This window comes from Phyllostomus discolor, chromosome 6, assembly GCF_004126475.2.
Source record: "Phyllostomus discolor isolate MPI-MPIP mPhyDis1 chromosome 6, mPhyDis1.pri.v3, whole genome shotgun sequence".
In the NCBI taxonomy this organism is placed as follows: domain Eukaryota; kingdom Metazoa; phylum Chordata; class Mammalia; order Chiroptera; family Phyllostomidae; genus Phyllostomus; species Phyllostomus discolor.
The window spans coordinates 156,998,671-157,017,985 of record NC_040908.2 but is presented as its reverse complement, the minus strand read 5'-3'; the positions used below and the strand labels follow the sequence as shown (position 1 = coordinate 157,017,985).

Below are 19,315 nucleotides of genomic sequence, written 5' to 3'. Positions count from 1 at the left end.
TCTCTCTCCTTTGCCCTCTCTCTAAAATTAAATAAATAAAATATTTTTTTAAGATTTAACAAGTATTTTTAAACATTTTTAAATACTTTAACAAGTACTTTTAAAGAATTTAACTGGAAATCAATTAACAACTATAATCTGACCTAGTTTTTGAAAGGTTTTCTTAGGCTCCTCCGAGGAATAAATGCTAATCAGCCACAAAATTAGGCAATGTCCCCCCAACCCCCCCACCCATCTGCACAGCAGGAGGCTGAGAAAAGCCAAGATGAGCAGAGAAAATGCCAGGGTTTTATTTTGGATTGGCTCTCCGTGGGAACTGAGGATTGGTCCCTTGTGAACAAAGCGGCAACATATTGTTGGTGGTTTCCCTCACACCCTGGTTTGACGTCAGCCATCTCTTCCGGGTTGTAGTTCAGCCACCATGATTGATTGTAGTCCAGCCGCCATTTTGATTGTACTCCAAATGCCATTTTGCCCTACCCCACCCATCCTGACAGTCATCACTCTGCCCTTTATTACCTACTTGTTCTTGACAGAATCCTTAACTTCTCTATGCTCATGTCCTAGTGCATAAAATAAATATAACACAGTAGTAACCATTTTGTAGGTTTGTAGTGATACTTAATCAAATGCCTGCAAAAAATACAAATCACAGTACGTGTTCAGTATGTTTTAGTTAATATTATCATCATTATAATTATCTACCTTAATCTCTGAGATTGTTTCATCTGCAAAATGAATGCTACTATACCAACCATACAGGTTGTTATTATATTAAAAGGGATCTTGTGTGTAAAGCATCTGCTACTATACTATGCACATAGCAATCCATCACTTAAAAGTATATATTATTAGCTCTTACAAAGTCATTGAATTTAGGAAACATGCATTATAACTACTTTTAACTAGCTCCACTCTTTACATTCCTATCACCAATGTGCTGTTATTCCTTATTCAACTACTATAAATATTATGCACCCAAGATTCCTGAGTCTACCTTCACACCCTTACTGAACTTCAGTCCATTGCATCCAAAATGCACACAGATCTTTTACTTAAATAATATCTAAGATTCTCCCTTCTTCACATTCCCCTTCACCCTTCCATTCACATATATTCTCAATAATCTTTCATAGTTCCCCATTTCCTAGAAATTAAAGAAAAAATTCTGAAGCTTTTATAGACTTTACATCCATTGACTACCTCCTTTTCAGGCTCGGCTGCCCCTATGTGTGCAATCTACTACTTCTAATTAGACCCTTGCTTATCTGGGATGATTGAGTGTGTACACCTGGTCTCTTGCCTGTGTCTTTACAGAAGTTCCTCATGTCTATAATCCTAACAAACACAGAGCCTGGGAGGCAATTTGAGTAATCTTCAAGAACTCAAAAATTCTCTTTCCCACACACACACATACATACATACAGAGTGTTAAGAAGAATTCACAACTTAATAGAAACCAAGAATTTATTCTATACTAGAATAGAAAGTTTAATGAATTAAACTTTTCTTTAAGAAAAATAATTTTCTTTTCAGGTAATGTAATTAACCTGAAAATTACCTCTCAGTGATTCAAGTGAGGTAAGGATCAAAGGATCAATACATGGAGAACAGGAGGAATGTGACTGAGTTTGTTCTACTGGGGCTCACAGAGAATCCAAAGATGCAGAAAGTCATATTTGTTGTGTTTTTTCATCTATGCCAACACTGTGGTAGGAAATGTGCTCATCGTGGTCACCATCAATGCCAGCCGAACCCCAGGGTCTCCCATGTAATTTTTCCTTGCCTATCTCTCCTTTATTGATGTCTGCTATTCTCCTTTCAATACCTCCAAACTTATTGTAGATTCACTTCATGAAAAGAAGACCACCCTGTTCAATGGATGCATGACTCAAATCTTTGGGGAACATTTTTTGGAGGTACTGAGGGCATTCTGCTTACCGTGATGGCTTATGATCATTGTGTGGCCATCTGCAAGCCCCTGCACTATACAACCAACATGAGCCAGCAGGTAAGTGGCCTGCTAGTGAGAGTAGTATGGGTGGGAGGCTTTCTTCATGCAACTGTACAGATTCTCTTCACCTTCAGATTGCCCTTCTGTGGCTCTAATGTCATAGATCACATTATATGTGTGATCTGAACTCTTTGCTGAATCTTGCCTGCACTGATACCCACACTCTAGGGCTCTTTGCTGCTGCCAACAATGCATTCATCTGTCTGTTAAACTTCCTCCTCCTGATGGTCTCCTATGTGGTCATTCTGCATTCCTAAAAAACACAGCTTAGAGGCGATTTGCAAAGCCCTCTCCACCTGTGTCTCCCATATCACAGTGGTCATCTTATTTTTTGTGCCCTGTATATTTGTATATATGAGAGCTGCAGCTACACTATCAATTGATAAAGCAGTTGCTATATGCTACACTATCATAAAACCCATGTTAAATCATTTAATCTATACTTTGAGCAATTCCCAGATGCAGGATGCCATTAGGAAATTATTTCAGGTGACAAATAAATGTTCAGGAGCCCAACAGTGATTCAAGTGAGGTAAGGATCAAAGGATATTTTGGATGATCTCAGCAATAAATACTTATGGAATAAAAAAATAATTGCAATAAATCATAGATTCTACAGAGAGAAGCAAAAATGAATGCAAGAGGGAAAAACATAACCTAGGATCATTCTTGGCATATTTAAACATACTTCCACCTCAGGGATTAGTTTTGCTAGCTTCAACTATGTGTATGGGTCACAGGCCTTCCTTCTAACAACAAATTAAAGAAATAATGAAATTTTATTGCTATTGACCAATAATCTCTGTAACAATCCAAGAAGGTAGGCACTGCTGTTATCATCACTTTGCAGGTGAGGAAATTGACAGAAAAGCCAAAGGTATCAAAACAGATATATCAAAAAGCCAATAAGTAAAACTGACCAGTCTCCCAGATCATGCCCTTAACTACTATTAACTGCCAGGCAATAATGATAGGAATTTTATTGAGTCAGGGACTGTGCTAGATACAATGTATATATTAGTTTTTTATCTATAACTAAAAATCTAATATTTTTTCATTAATAACTGTCCTTGTGTTTATACATCACAATTGATTGCCATATGTTGCCTGCTATATTGTAATATAAAACTACTTTAGGGCTATGAAAACATCAGCAATTTAACCTCTGATGGGCAGGAAATGAAGATTATACCATGTTTCCAAATCTCCTTGGAAGTTTTAAAACAATTTTCTATTGCTCTGTCACTCATTGTATGCTGAGAGTCCATAAGAAAAAGTAGTGATTCCAATAAAAGAACATTTTTTATGTATTGCTGTTCAGTTACAGTTGTCCCACCTTTTTCCCATTGTTCAGCCCTACCCTGCCCCCCCACTCCCACACTCAATCCCCCCATTGTCCATCCCCATGAGTCCTCTATTCACATTTCTTTGCTGAATATTTTGATGTAATACAGGAATTTCTACTTATTAAATATACATTCATACCCTGCTAAGGGTTTGCCTGCTATATAATAATAGTTTCTATAAGGTAGCTCAATGTCTGGTACATGATAAACATTAAATGAATGAAAGTATAAAGGAAGACAAATAAATTCAATAAAATGAAGAGCAAAAAGGTAACATCGGAGGCCAGGGAATCCCTTCCTACATTTATCTGTTGTAAGTCTAAGGAGAATTTTGGTGAGAACTCTTAGGGGAACCACAATTTGGTTTTGCTCCTACTTTCACTGAGGACGAGAAAAGTTTGAAACTACAGCTCTCACCATATAATCAATTAGTTTACCTTGATACTCCCTGATCTCAACCACATTTTATTATCTTATGGATGTGAGCAGCTTATGTTACAGTTCTCTGTAAATCAGTGTGCTTTTTGGTTATATTTTATTATTAAAAGCTATTTTTTAAATAGGTGGCTCCATCTACACACAAAGCATTTTTAGAATTTATTGCCTTCATTTCTTCTTTCATTCATTAATCAACAAATATTTTCAAGCCCAAGTAATGTATCAGGCATGTTGATAGTTGTGGTGGCTTCAGTGATGAATAAAGAGACCCAATTCCTGTCTTCATACAGTGTAGGAACACTTACAGTTTCCCAGGAAGGAGCACAAAATTATGACACAGTGTTACCAGTAATAAAATAATGGAGGCACAGGGTACTATGAACCTACATTGGAGGGACACCCTACAAAGACCTGCTGGGTCAGTAAAAGGTTTCTACTGAAAAAAAGCATCAAAAACAGAACTTAATAAATGCAAAGAAGTTGTTCAGCAGAGTGAATACACATGAGGTTGGAGGACAGTGTCCTAGGAGGTAGAATACATAACAAAGGCCAGAAGGTGAAAAAGAGTGTGCAGGGAACCTAACCAAATCAGTGTAGCTGTGGTAATTAATTCACCCTCTCATTAAACAATTATTGATTGAGCCTCCCAATGGGTGCTGGGCACCATGCTGGGTATTGAGTTTGTAAAAGGGAAAAGAGCAAGACATGAAGCTGGAGAGATAATAACAGAGAACAAGAAGAGTTTTATGATCATTTTAAAGCTCAATGCTAAGTACTGTGGAGAAAGCATTGAAAGTCATTTTAATGTTTTTTACTATATGGTATTCATTAAGCTGTTATGCTTGTCCCAATTTTTACCCCTTTGCCCCCTCCACTCAGCCCCTAACACTCCTTTTGGCAATTCCCCCCACTTTGTTCATGCCCATGGGTCCTGCATATAATGCTTTGGCAACGCCATTTCCAACACTTGCTCTTAATATTTCCTTGCCTATTCTACAACTACCAATTTGTACTTCTATTTTTTTTTCTTTTTGTTTTCTTCTGGTTTTCGTTATGTATTTCTTTTTTCTTACATTTTTTATTTTAATTGTTGTTCCAGTACAGTTTTCTGTCTTTTACTCCCTTTCCAGCCCACTCCCCAGTGCTCCCCACCTCCCTCCCATTTCCACCCCCACGTAATTTTTGTCCATGTGTCCTTTATACTTGTTCCTGTAAACCAGTCCCCTTTTCCACTGAAATTCCCTCCCTGCTCTGCTTTGGTGATTGTCAGCCTCTTCTCTATTCCAGTGTCTTTGATTACATTTTGCTTGTTTGTTTGTCTTGTTGTTTAGGTTCCTGTTAAAGGTAACAACATATGGTATTTGTCTTTCACCGCCTGGCTTATTTCACTCAGCATAATGCTTTCCAGTTCCATCCATGCAGTTGCAAAGAGTAGGAGCTCCTTCTTTCTTTCTGCTGCATAGAATTCCATTGTGTGAATGTACGATGGTTTTTTGATCCACTTATTTACTCATGGGCACCAATTTGTACTTCTTAATCCCTTCACCTTTTCCCTCATTTCCCCAAACCTCCCGCCCAACTGGCAACCATCAGAATGTTCTCCATATCTATGATTCTGTTTCTGTTTTGTTTGTTTGCTTAGATTGCCTTTCTGATTCCATTGCTGATAGATATGTATTTTTGCCATTTTATAGTTTTGATCTTCTTTTTCTTAAATAAGTCCCTTTAATATTCCATATAATAATGGTTTGGTGATAATGAACTCCTTTAGCTTTATCTGGGAAGCACTTTATCTGCCCTTCTATTCTAAATCATAGCTTTGGTGGCTGGAGTAATCTTGGTTGAAGGTTCTTGCTTTACATCACTTTGAATACTTCTTGCCAATCCCCTTCTAGCCTGCAAAGTTTCCTTTGAGAAATCAGCTGACAGTCATATGGAAACTCCTTTGGAGGTAACTATCTGCTTTTCTCTTGCTGCATTTAAGATTCTCTCTTTATCTTTACCTTTGGTGTTTAAATTATAATGTGTCTTGGTGTGGTCCTCTGTGTGTCCCTCTTATTTGGGACTCTCTGTGCTTCCTGGACTTGTATGTCTATTTCCTTCACCAAATTAGGGGAGTTCTCTTTTATTGTTTTTTCTCAAATAGGTTTAAATTTCTTGCTCTTTCTCTTCTCCTTCTGGGACCCCTATTATGTGAATGTTGGAATGCTTGTAGTTGTCCCAGGGCTCCTTACACTATCCTTCTTTTATTAGATTCTCTTTTTTTCTTACTATTCTGATTACATGTCTTTTGCTTCCATATGTTCTAAATCATTGATTTAATTCTGGGCTTCTCCACTCTACTGTTGATTCCCTGTAAATTGTTCTTTATTTTAGTTAGTGTACCCTTCATTTCTGATTGGACCATTTTTAAGCTATTGAAATACTCACTGATCTCCTTGAGAATCCTTATAACCAGTGTCTTGAACCCTACATCTGATACATTGCTTATGTCCACTTTATTTAATTCTTTTTCTGAAATTTTGATCTGTTCTTTTATTTGGGCCATATTTTTTGTCTCCTCATTTTGGCAGCTTCTCTGTGTTTGTTTCTATGTTTTAGGTAGAGCTGCATTGTTTCCCTGTTTAGGTAGTGTGGCCTAACATAATAGGTGTCCTGTAGGGTCCAGTGGCACAGACTCTCCTATCACCCAAGCTGGGTACTTGAGGTGTACCCTCTGTGTGGACTATGTACTCCTTCCTCTTATAATTGAGTCCTGATTTCTGTCAGCAGGTCAGTGGGAGGGATTGACCCAGGTCATGTGGTAGGACTGGCTATGACCACTGGCCACCAATCACCTCCCTCCATGGCTTTTGGAGATGGTTCAGTAGTGGTGTTCTGATGTGGTCTGTAATTGTCCACTGGGTGCACAGGCTCTGGGGTTTCTCAGGTGGTGCAGGCCAAGGTCAGTCACCATCTGTGTTATGTCTGGGGCCTCTTGGCATAAGCTATAAAGTGATCTGCAGGTGACTACTGCTAGTCCCAGGCCTGGGGTCACTTAGCAAGAGGCACAGGGGCTGGGCCCAGCTGTTGCTTGTTTGATTGGATTTAGGAAGGTCTGAAGCCTGCACTAAGCCAACCCATTCATATGGAAAAGCCACTGTTAACAGCTTGGGTGGGCCCCTAAGTTGGATGAGGCAGGGTGGGGCAAACTGTATGAACCAGGTTGATGGAGTCTTGGATATAGTGCCACCACACTGTGGCTCTGTGGGCAGGGAGTGGAAGTCCTCAGAAACAGAACAATGGCCACTCCTACAGTTCTATCTGGGAGAAAGCTGTCCCCTAGCTCTTGCCCTGATGCTTCAGTTCCTCCCTGTATGCCAATAGTGCCCTCAAGCTGCTGCCCTCTTGCTGGACCCCATAGGGAATGAGTCTCAGTCCGTTTGTATGTGGAGCCCTTCAAAAGGAGATTGCTAAGAATCCCACAGTTTCTTCCACCAACCCAACCCCTACTGATTTTTACAGCCAGAAGTTATCAGTGTTATTTTCCTGACTCCTGAACACTGGGTCAGGTGGTCCAGTGTAAGGGTGGGATCCTTCACTCCCTAGATATATCTCTCAATTTTTATCCACCACACATGGATGTGGGACCAGCCCGTTCCATGTCTCCACATCTCCACATCTCCACCCCACCACTCCTCCTACCTCTCTGGATGATTGTGACTTTTTTAATTCCTTAGTTGTCAGATTTCCATGAAACTCAATTTTATGATGGTTCTGAGCGATAGTTGTTCTGTAGTTTAGTTATAATTTTGCTGTGGTTTTGCAAGGAGGCCAGTTGTGTTTACATATGCCTCCATCTTGACCAAAAGTTCCTTTTTATTGTTTACACTACTACAGATGTCCCCTATTTCTCCCCTTTGGCTCCCACCACCCAACTCCCACCCAGTGTTCAGAACATTGTTGTCTGTGTTCATGGGCTATACATATATGCATATATGTTCTTTGGCTAATTTCTTCCAGCTCCTCCCAATCCCTCCCCTCTGAAATCTGTAGTCCTTTCCATCTATCCATGTCTCTGGTTGTATTTTGTTCATCAGCTTATTTTGTTCATTAGGTTCCACATATGAGTGAAATCATATAGTATTTGTCTTTCTCTGATTGGCTTCTTTCACTTGGCATAATGATCTCCAGGTCCATCCATGCTGTTGCAAAGGGTAATGTTTCCTTCTTTTTTATGGTTGAGTAGTAGTATTCCATTGTGTAAATGTACCACATTTTCTTAATCCATTCATCTACTCATGGGCACTTAGACTCTTTCCAGATCTTGGCTATTGTAAATAACACTGTTATGAACATAGAGGTGCATATATTCTTTGTAATTGGTGTTTCTGACTTCCTAGGATGTCAGAAGTGAAATCCCTGGGTCAAACAGCAGTTCTACTTTTAGTTTTTTGAGGCAACTCCATACTGTTTTCAACAGAGAGTGATATACATACATTTTAGTTTTAGAACAATAACTCTAGTTACAGTATGGGAAATGGATTGAAGAGGACAAGACAGCCAACAGGAGCACAGTTAGGAGGTTACTGTGGTGATCTGGATTGGACAGAATGGAGACTTGAGCTCTGATGGTGCCAGTAAGGAAGCACAGTTCAGTGAACACTGCTATGTGCAGATCCAGGCTCTTTCACTGAGCCAGTGCTTCCTTGTGACTCGCTGATGTGTGTGCTTGGGCTGCCAATAGCTCACAGCCTTACCATCCCAGGAATCAGCAGCAGCCAATGAATGACTAGAACACTGGTCCACCTGTACCCCACAGAGTTGTTTCCTGCTTGCCCATGCAGACCACAGTTCCTTGCTCACCACCCTCATCCCACCAGCACCCCAGTGGGTCACTCCCAGCTTGCCAGTCCCTTTCTTGCCTATCAGTCTCTATGTAGGTATCATGAGATAGTTCTTGCCCAAGGAACCCCATGAAACCTCCCCACCCACTGGGCAGTGACTACACCTTTCCCAAGAGATTGGAATCCCAGTGGGAACCGACATCTCAATGGTATATAATGAGATTATGTTAACACCAATCCAGTATTCTAGATCCATACCTTTTAGCTTCTAAAGATACTTCAAAGTTCCAGGTAATATATCATTATTTATTTGTTAAGAAGCAGTACATTATGGTGACGAGAGACAGTTGGGGGACAGTAAGTCTGGATTCCAGTCTAACTTTTGGCTTTGTGCTTACATGGCTGTCTCCAAGTACTACCCAACTTCTTCTGTGAGTCAATGGCTTTGTCCATAGATTTAAGAGGCTTGAACTGGATTCCCTTCATTACTTTCATTTGTAATACTCAATGATTCTGTTTAATCCTTTTCTGAAGTCACCTTTGACCTCCAGAGCTTCCTCATAGCATTTTTTACCTCAGCATTTCTGAGGGTGTAGATTAAGGGATTTAACATAGGGACCACCATCGTATAAAAGACAGCAACAGCTTTATCAATAGGCAGTGTGGTTACTGGACGCAGGTACACAAATATGCAGGGCACAAAAAATAAGATGACTATAGTGATGTGAGAGACACAGGTGGAGAGGGCTTTGCGCCTCCCCTGCAAGCTATAGTTCTTTAGGGAGTGCAAGATCACCACATAGGACACCATCAAAAGGAGGAAGTTTAATAAGCAGATGAGCCCACTGTTGGCAGCAACAAAGAGACCAAGGGAGTGAGTGTCCATGCAGACGAGTTTCAACAAAGGGTACAAGTCACACATGAAATGATCAAGTATATTGGGGCCACAGAAGGGCAGCCATACTGTGAAGGGGATCTGAATGGTCGCATGGAGAAATCCTCCAGCCCAGGACACTCCCAACAGGACAATGCACAGCCTGTGGCTCATGATGGTGGCATAGTGAAGAGGTTTGCAAATGGCAACATAGCGGTCATAAGCCATCACTGTCAGCAGAATGATCTCAGTACCACCAAAAATGTGTTCTGCATACACTTGAGCCATACAACCATTGAAAGAGATTACCTTCTTCTCATGAAGGGAGTCTACAATCGTTTTAGGAGCTGAAGAAGAAGAATAGATTATGTCTATCCAGGAAAGGTGGGTCAGGAAAAAATACATGGGGGAGTTCAGAGCCTGGCTGGAAGTAATGGTAATCACAATGAGCAGGTTGCCTGAAAGTGTTACCAGGTATACAACCAAAAATAACAGAAACACTACTTTCTGCATTTGGGGGTTCTGTGTAAGACCTATTAAAATGAATTCAGTCACATTCCTTTTATTCTCCATTGATATCGTATGTGTGATAAAAACTCCAGGAAGAAATGTTTTACCTTTAAAAAAACAAGAAGAAAAAAGGAACTTAAATCATTGATGCTGGTATTCAATATGCCAAGTCTAAGTAATCAACCAGATAAGGTTAATGCAAAGTCTATTTCCATTTACTTGATGAAGGATACACATATCATTTGGTTAAACTTCCAAATAGTATTTAAAGCTAAATTTTGCCATTATTTATTCTCCCTTTTTGCTGGACCTCAGATTCTTTTATTCTCTATATATTATATGGGAAGGAAACCTTTTTCTGATGATCCCACAAGTTCTTCAGTAAGAAGCTAGCCTTAAAGTCTAAGCCTCGGGATAGCAGCCTCCCTTCTGGATAATCCACTGCAGCAAAGAATCCTTCCAGGGACTGGTACGCTAGAGACAAAAGTTGAGTGCACTTCTAATCACCAACTCTTCTCCGAAGGGAAGAGCCATTGAGAGAACCAACAACTGACTACTAATATGCTTTTATTACTTCTGGAAGACCTGTGCCAAAGGTGAAATTTCATGATTGAAAACAGACACAAGCTTGACTCTTTCATCATCATTATTTCATTTATTACTTCAGTTTCTTGCAAACCTTGATGTGCTTAGGACATATTTTAAAACACTATCCCGCTACAGTTTTCATTTGCCTCCTTTTGTCCCACATCACAGAGAAACAGCTTGGTCCTATGTCAAAATTGATGTCTTTAATGCCTTCTGTTAATTGAGAGACTCAAGGCACAGAATCAGTTCTTTTTCTGCCCTGGTCCAAAGGCCATCGTGTGCCTATTACCACTCATATTTTCTAATACCAATTTTTTTAAAATGAGAAGCACAGAAAATGTTGATCTAGCTGAATGACCTAGGTCTTTCATAAAACAGCCCACAAATTGAAAAGGCAAAGACCTAAGCAGACAAACTTCCAACCAGAGAAACCTCCATTATTGTTTAAATTTCAGATGTTCAAATACTTTGAAATGCAAAGTTTTATTATAACTCTGCTTTCACCCTTCTTCATAACATGCAGAGACTTATTTTCACACCATGTAGTTCCCATAGTGATAGTTTTTGTGGAGTGTTTACTCTGTACTAGGCACTATACTAAGTACTTTACATGCATTATTTCACTTAATCTTCACAACAGTGCTTTGTGATTGGTACACTGTTATCTGTATTTTAAAGAAAAGCAAACTGTGGGTAGGAGAAGATAAATGACTTGCCCAAAGTCATAATGATAAGAGAAAACAGAGGAACCTATACTCAAATCCAGGATGTCTGTCTTTAGCTCTTTAACATTAAGAGGTCTCCAGTATGGAGCCAGTTTACCTCTGGGAATCAGCAATGTCAGAACTTGGACAAGGTGCTTGATACCTAACACCATCTCTGTGACCACATGAAATCCATGGCAGTACTTTTGCTAGCCTGTCAAATGTTAATGAGTTTGAGGATCCACTGGGCAAGACCCTAGAGTTGCGGTACCTTGGAAATCCTACAGAACGTTGCATTTCATCAACTAATACACTCTTTAAAGATAAGGAGACCAAGGCCCAGAGATGTAAAGTCCAAGGAAACACAGCTAATTCATTATATCAGATCACAACAACAAGTCTTCTAAAGCCCAACAGACCAATTTCTTCCCACCGCCACATCTTGCCTTTCTTATGATGCCTTAACACAAGCTGTATACAAGGAAAAATCACGCTATGGTGGCAAATAATACTGACTTTCATCTCTTATCTTTAGCAATACTTGCCTTGAGTCTCTAAAAGGGTCTGAATTCAGGGATGCAGAAATTCTGTTATATTGTTGGGACTGCAATCCATGTAGCAGAAATAAGGTCTTACCTGTTTAGAACAGATCCAAGAAAGTTTGAATAGAATCAGAGTAAAAAGCGTCCCTGAGCCTGGAGTTTAATATACATCCCCAACCACAGTGGAAGGTACTTCATTTCCTCACAGATCTTGTCTTTTAATTCATTCTTCTTACAGATCTCAGTTCTAGGGCCAAAGATTTCCTTTGAGAAACAGAATGCAAATGTTGTCCTTCTCCTCTGTCCTAGGCTAACATGTCTTTTTTTATCATTTCTTTTTTTTATTTCCTTTTTCACAGTTTTATGGTTATTCAAATACAGTTGTCTCCATTTCCCTCCTCCCTGGCCATGCTCACTTCCCACCCTTGATCTTACCCTCCTTTGGTTTTGTCCATGTATCCTTCATAGATATTCTTGGAAACCTTTCTCCCTTTATTCTCCATTATCCCCTCCCACCTCCCCTCAGGTTATTGTCAATTTCTTCTGAATTTCAATGTGTCTGATTATATTTTGCTTGCTTGTTTGTTTTGTTGATTAGGTTCCACTTATAGGTGAGATCATATGGTATTTACCTTTCACCTCCTGGCTTATTTCACTCAGCATAATGCTCTCCAGATCCATCTGTGATGTCACAAAGGGTAGGAGCTCCTTCATCCTTTCTGCTGTGTAGTATTCCATCATGTAAGAACAGTCACATAGGCCAATGGAACAGAATAGAAAGCCCAGAGATAAATCCAAGTCTCTATGCTTGATTAATATTTGACATGGGGCATAAAAGACATAAAGTCATGGGACAGAAACATAAAATGGAGTAAAAATAGCCTCCTCAACAAATGGTGTTGGGAGAGCTGGACAGCTACATGCAAAAAAATGAAACTCAATCACCAACTTACGCCATGCACAAAAATAAATTCAAGGTGCATAAAAGACTTAAATATCAGTCATGACACCATAAATGTTCTAGAGCAGAACATAGGCAGGAAAATCTCAGATATTCCATGTGGCAATATTTTCACTGACATGTCCCCTAGACCAAGTGACATACAGGAAAGAATAAACAAATAGGACTTCATCAAAATAAAAAGCTTCTGTATGGCTAAAGAAAACAGCATTAAAATGAAAAGAGAACCAGCCACATGGGAAAACATATTTGCAAATGATACTTCAGACAAGGGTTTGGTCTCCAGAATATAGAAAGAACTCACACTACTCAACTCCAGGAAGACAAAAGACCCAATTAAAACATGAGCAAAGGACATGAACAGACACTTCTCCAGGGAGGACATACAAAAGACCCAGAAATATATGAAAAGATGCTCAGCATCACTACCCATCACAGAGATGCTAATTAAAACCACAATGAGATACCACTTCACACCAGTGAGAATGGCCATCATAAACAAAGCAACAAACAACAAGTGTTGGAGAGGGTGTGGATAAAAAGGAACCCTAGGGCACAGCTGGTGGGCATGCAGACTGGTGCAGCCACTTTGGAAAACAGTATGGAATTTCCTCAGAAAACTAAAAATGGAACTTTCTTTTGACCCAGCTATTCCACTGCTGGGAGTATACCCTAAGAATCATGAAACACCAATTCAGAAGAACTTATGCACCCCAATGTTCAGAGCACCACAATTGACAATAACCAAGTGCTAGAAGCAACCTAAGTGCCCATCACTAAATGAGGGGATGAAAAACTATGGTACATTTACATGATGGAATACCATGCTAACATGTCTTGACCACAGTGAATGTCACTCTCCCTGCTCACCTTCGCCTCAAATTTTTCTTCCTTATTCTCATTTGTTTCTCATATTTCCTCCTATCAACACAAATTGTGTTTCCCCCCTTTCATGCCTATAAATTATCAAAGTCAGAGCACTGTTTCAAGGAAATGAGTGACTGTACATTCGCCAGCCTCCAACTATCCAAGTCATCCACCAATGTCCTACCCCTGGAAAAAACCTTCAGTGACCCAAAAGCTCTACTCTCCTGTACTACTACAGGGTCTCATACTCCCAAACCTAGAAATTCATTCATGGATCCATAGACAGTAAATCTGTTCCTGATTATATAGATATAGTCATGTACAGTGAGAATAGGAAATATTTCTGCAAAATATCCTAAAACATCTGAAAGTGATCCCCATCAAACATCAGAAAGTAATGCATCAATGATTTTAATTATAAACCTCTTGCTAGAAAACAGAAATGTAAAAAAATGAATTAAAAATAAGCAATTCTGGTTAGCTTACCATGGTTGCCTCGGTAGTCAAAGAGAATGCCCAATGTATTTAGAAATAAGAAATAACTACAGATGTAGCTATGCAAACATAATGCTGTGTAATGGATATTTTTCAGGCCCCTACTGACTGGACAATATTACAGGAAGCAAACAATGCAAAAAGGACACAAATTTATCCAAATGGATTCATCAAGCATTTTTAAAGCACAAATGCCTTAAAAACTCAAGTCAAAGGAAAAAATGAGATGTTGAATTTGAAACTCTAAGTCCTCAGGTACTAAGGGGAACTTCGGATCTTCAGCACCTAGCTCTATAATCACAGACAAGAGACACAAATATTTCTATCACCTAATAACCAACCCTTCTTATTCTGCTTTTAAAATAAGAAAGCACCTTCTTTCTTAGAACACAGATAGGATGCTGACAGCATTAAAGGACCTATCTTTTCATCTATGGCTGGCCCTCCCAGGAATTAATTATCTCTGTTTTTTAAAGATCTTACCTTAGGGAAGAGTCAAATCAAAGAACATGTAAAAATGACCCAAGGACAAAGACAATGGGAGGGAGGGGGGGAGGGATTGAATGTGGGGTGGTGGGTGGGTAGGGCAGGGAAGAGTAACAAGGCAGGGGGGAAATGGGGACAACTGTAACTGAACAACAATAAAAAAAAGATCTTGCCTTAGACACAGGTATTTGGGAGGATTCTTCTTTGAACAACACACCATCACCCAATTGCATGATCCTTTTCCTGCATTTAAACTTATGTAGTAACAGCCTATATTCCTGGTCTAGAAGATTATGTGATAAAGCACCCTTCTTATAAGCCCTTGGGTGTCATGAACTGGGGCCTGGAGGACTCTTCAGGCTGTGTAAACAACAACTGGTGTCCTTCTGGTTGCATGCCCCTGAGGCAATTTCCTCACTGGCTGAGGTCAACAGAGGAGGTTCAGGTACTGAGTCAGTCTCTCAACAGTACTATACACATTCCAGGCCATACTCTGTAGGAATGTTGCAACTGGACATATTTTTAGGCAGAATGATATGTAGAGTTGAAGGCTAACTGAAGGCTACAATCCTAGTGCCGACTTGTATGGCATGAAAATATAAAAGTAATTTTTATCTCTTTTGTTGACTTTTGGGGGCAGTGTAGGAATTCCACTGGCTGTCCAGTGAAAGAAGCCTTGCCTAACTGAACAGATTTCCTCAGATGCTCTTCACACATAATGTCCTAGGACAAAGGAGATTTGAATAGCTGTGTACATTCTTCCACCTTGCAAACACATAGGAAAGCAAGTACTCTACAGCCTTAGGAGAGGCTGTGGTTTAACTAACATATCCTAAGAGCTCAAGCAGCTGTTGTATTTCAGTGTGTGGTTAGTCAGTAGATAGAGCACTGGGAAAAGTAGTAATAATAGTAGCTACCATTACTGAGCATTATGTCATTTAACCTACTCATACGGTATATTACATTGATTGATTGATTTTTATATATTAAACCAACCTTGAATTCCTAGGGTAAATCCCACTTGATGTATAATCCTTTTTATAGGCTATTGGATTCAGTTTGCTAGTATTTTAAGTATTTTTGTATCTATATTCATAAGAGTTGGTTGCAGTTTTCTTTTCTTGTGATGTCTTTGTCTCATTTTGATATCAGGACAATATTGGTCTTATACAAGGATTTGGAAAGTACTCCTTTCTTGTCTGTTTTTTGGAAGAGTTTATGAAGGATTGGTGTTAATTCTTCCTTAGAAGTATGGTAAAATTCACATCCAATGAAGCCATCTGGGCCTTTTGCTTTGTTCTTTGTGTGTGTGTGTGGGAAGTTGTTTTTTTTTTTAATTGACACTACTAATTCAATCTCTTGACTCATTATAAGTATATTCAGACTATCTATTTCATTTGTATCAGTTTCAGTAGTTTCTATATTACTTACTTATTTCTGTAAGGTTGTAGTAATGTCCCCACTTTCATTCCTGATATTAATAGTTGGAATCCTCCGTCTCTTTTTTTAGTCAATCTAGCTAAAGTTTTATCACTTTAGTGATCTCTTCAAAAAACCCATTTTTGGGTTTTTCAGTTTTCTATTCTTTATTCTTTAATTCTTATATTTCTGTCTGAATCATTGTTATTTACTTACTTCTATTTGCTGTGGTTTTATTCTGCTTTTTTCCCCCAGTATCTTCATAAGAAAGGTTAGATTATTGGTTTGAGATCTTTCTTCTCTTATTGACATAGGCATTTATAGCTATAAAAACCACACAAAGCACTGATTTATATGTACCCCATAGGCTATGGTATGTTGTGTCTTCACTTTTATTCATTTCAAAGTATTTTCTAATTTTCCTCATGATTTCCTTTTTGACTATTGAAATGGCCCTCCTACATGGTCACTGCTGCACTTGGCATCTGTCTGAGGGGTGTCTCCTTCCTGTTGCTGGTGGAAGAACCAGAGTCTCTATATTACACACAGCCAGTCTGAATCAGCATCTCCTCCCCCACCACCCACAATGCATGGGGCACATCATGGAATCAGTGTCCAAGGCAAGGTGTCAAACACAAGGTCCTCTGTCTGAATCCAGCCCTCTACCTCATTGTATCCAGCTCCATGGGTGGAAGAGGGTGGGCAGGGTGGAAGGAAATGAAGGGGAATCATGGGACAACTGTAATAACATAATCAATAAAATATATTAAATAAATAAATAAAAGAAATGGATGCAAGAGAGAAAAACATAACCTAGGACCATTCTTTGCATATTCAAACATACTTCCACATCAGGGATTAGTTTTGCTAGCTTCAACTATGTGTATGGGTCACAGGTCTTCCTTCTAACAACAAATTAAAGAAATAATAAAATTTTATTGCTATTGACCAATAATCTCTGTAACAATCCAAGAAGGTAGGCACTGCTGTTATCATCACTTTGCAGGTGAGGAAATTGACAGAAAAGCCAAAGGTATCAAAACAGATATATCAAAAAGGCAATAAGTAAAACTGACCAGTCTCCCAGATCATGCCCTTAACTACTATTAACTGCCAGGCAATAATGATAGGAATTTTATTGAGTCAGGGACTGTGCTAGATACAATGTATATATTAGTTTTTTACCTATAACTAAAAATCTAATATTTTTTATTAATAACTGCCCTTGTTTTTATACATCACAATCGATTGTAATATGTTGTCTGTTATATTGTAATATAAAACTACCTTAGGGCTATGAAAGCATCAGCAATTTAAACTCTGATGGGTAAAATGGAGATTACATCATGTTTCCAAATCTCCTTGGAAGTTTTAAAACAATTTTCTATTGCTCTGTCACTCATTGTATGCTGATAGTTCATAAGAAAGAGTAATGATTCCAATAAAAGAACATTTTTTATTTATTGTTGTTCAGTTACAGTTGTCCCACCTTTTTCCCATTGTTCAGCCCTACCCTGCCCCGCCACTCCCACACTCAATCCACACTCCAAACACCCCATTGTCCATCCCCATGAGTCCTCTATTCATGTTTCTTTGCTGAACATTTTGATGTAATACAGGAATTTCTACTTATTAAATATACAGTCATATCCTGCTAAGTGTTTGCCTACTATATAATAATAGTCTCTATAAGGTAGCTCAATGTCTGGTACATGATAAACATTAAATGAATGAAAGTATAAAGGAAGATGAATAAATTCAATAAAATGAAGAGCAAAAAGGTAACATTGGAGGCCAGGGAATTCCTTCCTACATTTATGTGTTGTAAGTCTAAGGAGAATTCTGGTGAGAACTCTTAGGGGAACCACAATTTGGTTTTGCTCCTACTTTCACTGAGGATGAGAAAAGTTTGAAACTACAGCTCTCACCATATAATCAATTAGTTTACCTTGATATTCTCCCTGATCTCAACCACATTTTATTATCTTATGGATGTGAGCAGCTTATGTTACAGTTCTCTGTAAATCAGAGTGCTTTTTGGTTACATTTTATTGTTAAAAGCTATGTTTTAAATAGGTGGCTCCATCTACACACAAGCACTTTTAGAATAAATCTATCACTTCCATTTCTTATTTCACTGATTAATCAACAAATATTTTCAAGCCCAAGTAATGTATCAGGCATGTTGATAGTTGTGGTGGCTTCAGTGATGAATAAAGACACCCAATTCCTGTCTTCATACAGTTTAGGAACACTTACAGTTTCCCAGGAAGGAGCACAAAATTATGGCACAGTGTTACCAGTAATAAAATAATGGAGGCACAGGGTACTATGAAACTACACTGGAGGGACACCCTACAAAGACCTGCTGGGTCAGGAAAAGGTTTCTAATGAAAAAGCATCAAAAACAGAACTTAATAAATGCAAAGAAGTTGTTGAGCAGAGTAAATACACATGAGGTTGGAGGACAGTGTCCTAGGAGGTAGAATACATAACAAAGGCCAGAAGGTGAAAAAGAGTGTGCAGGAAACCTAACCAAATCAGTGTAGCTGTGGTAATTAATTCACCCTCTCATTAAACAATTATTGATTGAGCCTCCCATTGGGTGCTGGGCACCATGCTGGATATTGAGTTTGTAAAAGGGAAAAGAGCAAGACATGAAGCTGGAGAGATAATAACAGAGACCAAGAAGAGTTTTATGATCGTGTTAAATCTCAATGCTAAGTACTGTGGAGAAAGCATTGAAAGTCATTTTAATGTTTCTTATTATATGGTATTCATTAAGCTGTTATAGTTGTCCCAATTTTTACCCCTTTCCCCCCTCCACTCAGCACCCAACACTCCTTTTGGCAATTCCCCCACCCCCACTTTCTTCATGTCCATGGGTCCTGCATATACTTCTTTGGCAACTCCATTTCCAATACTTGCTCTTAACACCCCCCTGCCCATTCTATAACTACCAATTTGTACTTCTTCATCCCTTCACCTTTTCCTCCATTTTCCCAAACCTCCCACCCAACTGGAAACCATCAGAATGTTCTCCATATCTATGCTTCTGTTTTTGTTCTGTTTGTTTGCTTAGATTGCCTTTCAGATTCCATTGCTGATAGATATGTATTTTTGCTATTTTATAGTTTTGATCTTTTTATTAAATAAATCCCTTTAATATGGCATATAATAATGGTGTGGTGATAATGAACTCCTTTAGCTTTATCTGGGAAGCACTTTATCTGCTCTTTTATTCT

At 38.9% G+C, this 19,315-nt stretch overlaps 1 protein-coding gene and 1 pseudogene across 1 annotated transcript; one reads left to right on the top strand and one right to left on the bottom strand.

Annotated features, from left to right (window-relative positions):
- The first annotated feature begins 1,603 nt into the window (after window positions 1-1,603).
- LOC114499005 lies at window positions 1,604-3,172 on the top strand (annotated as a pseudogene).
- Window positions 3,173-8,513: 5,341 nt separating this feature from the next.
- LOC114500156 (olfactory receptor 4C12-like) lies at window positions 8,514-12,515 on the bottom strand. Its single transcript, XM_028516770.2, has 3 exons — window positions 12,475-12,515; window positions 11,937-12,106; window positions 8,514-10,115 (listed from the first exon to the last, which is right to left on the bottom strand). Exon 3 carries the CDS (start codon window positions 10,069-10,071, stop codon window positions 9,142-9,144), a length of 930 nt encoding a protein of 309 aa, XP_028372571.1. The 5' UTR covers window positions 10,072-10,115; window positions 11,937-12,106; window positions 12,475-12,515; the 3' UTR covers window positions 8,514-9,141.
- Window positions 12,516-19,315: the final 6,800 nt, after the last annotated feature.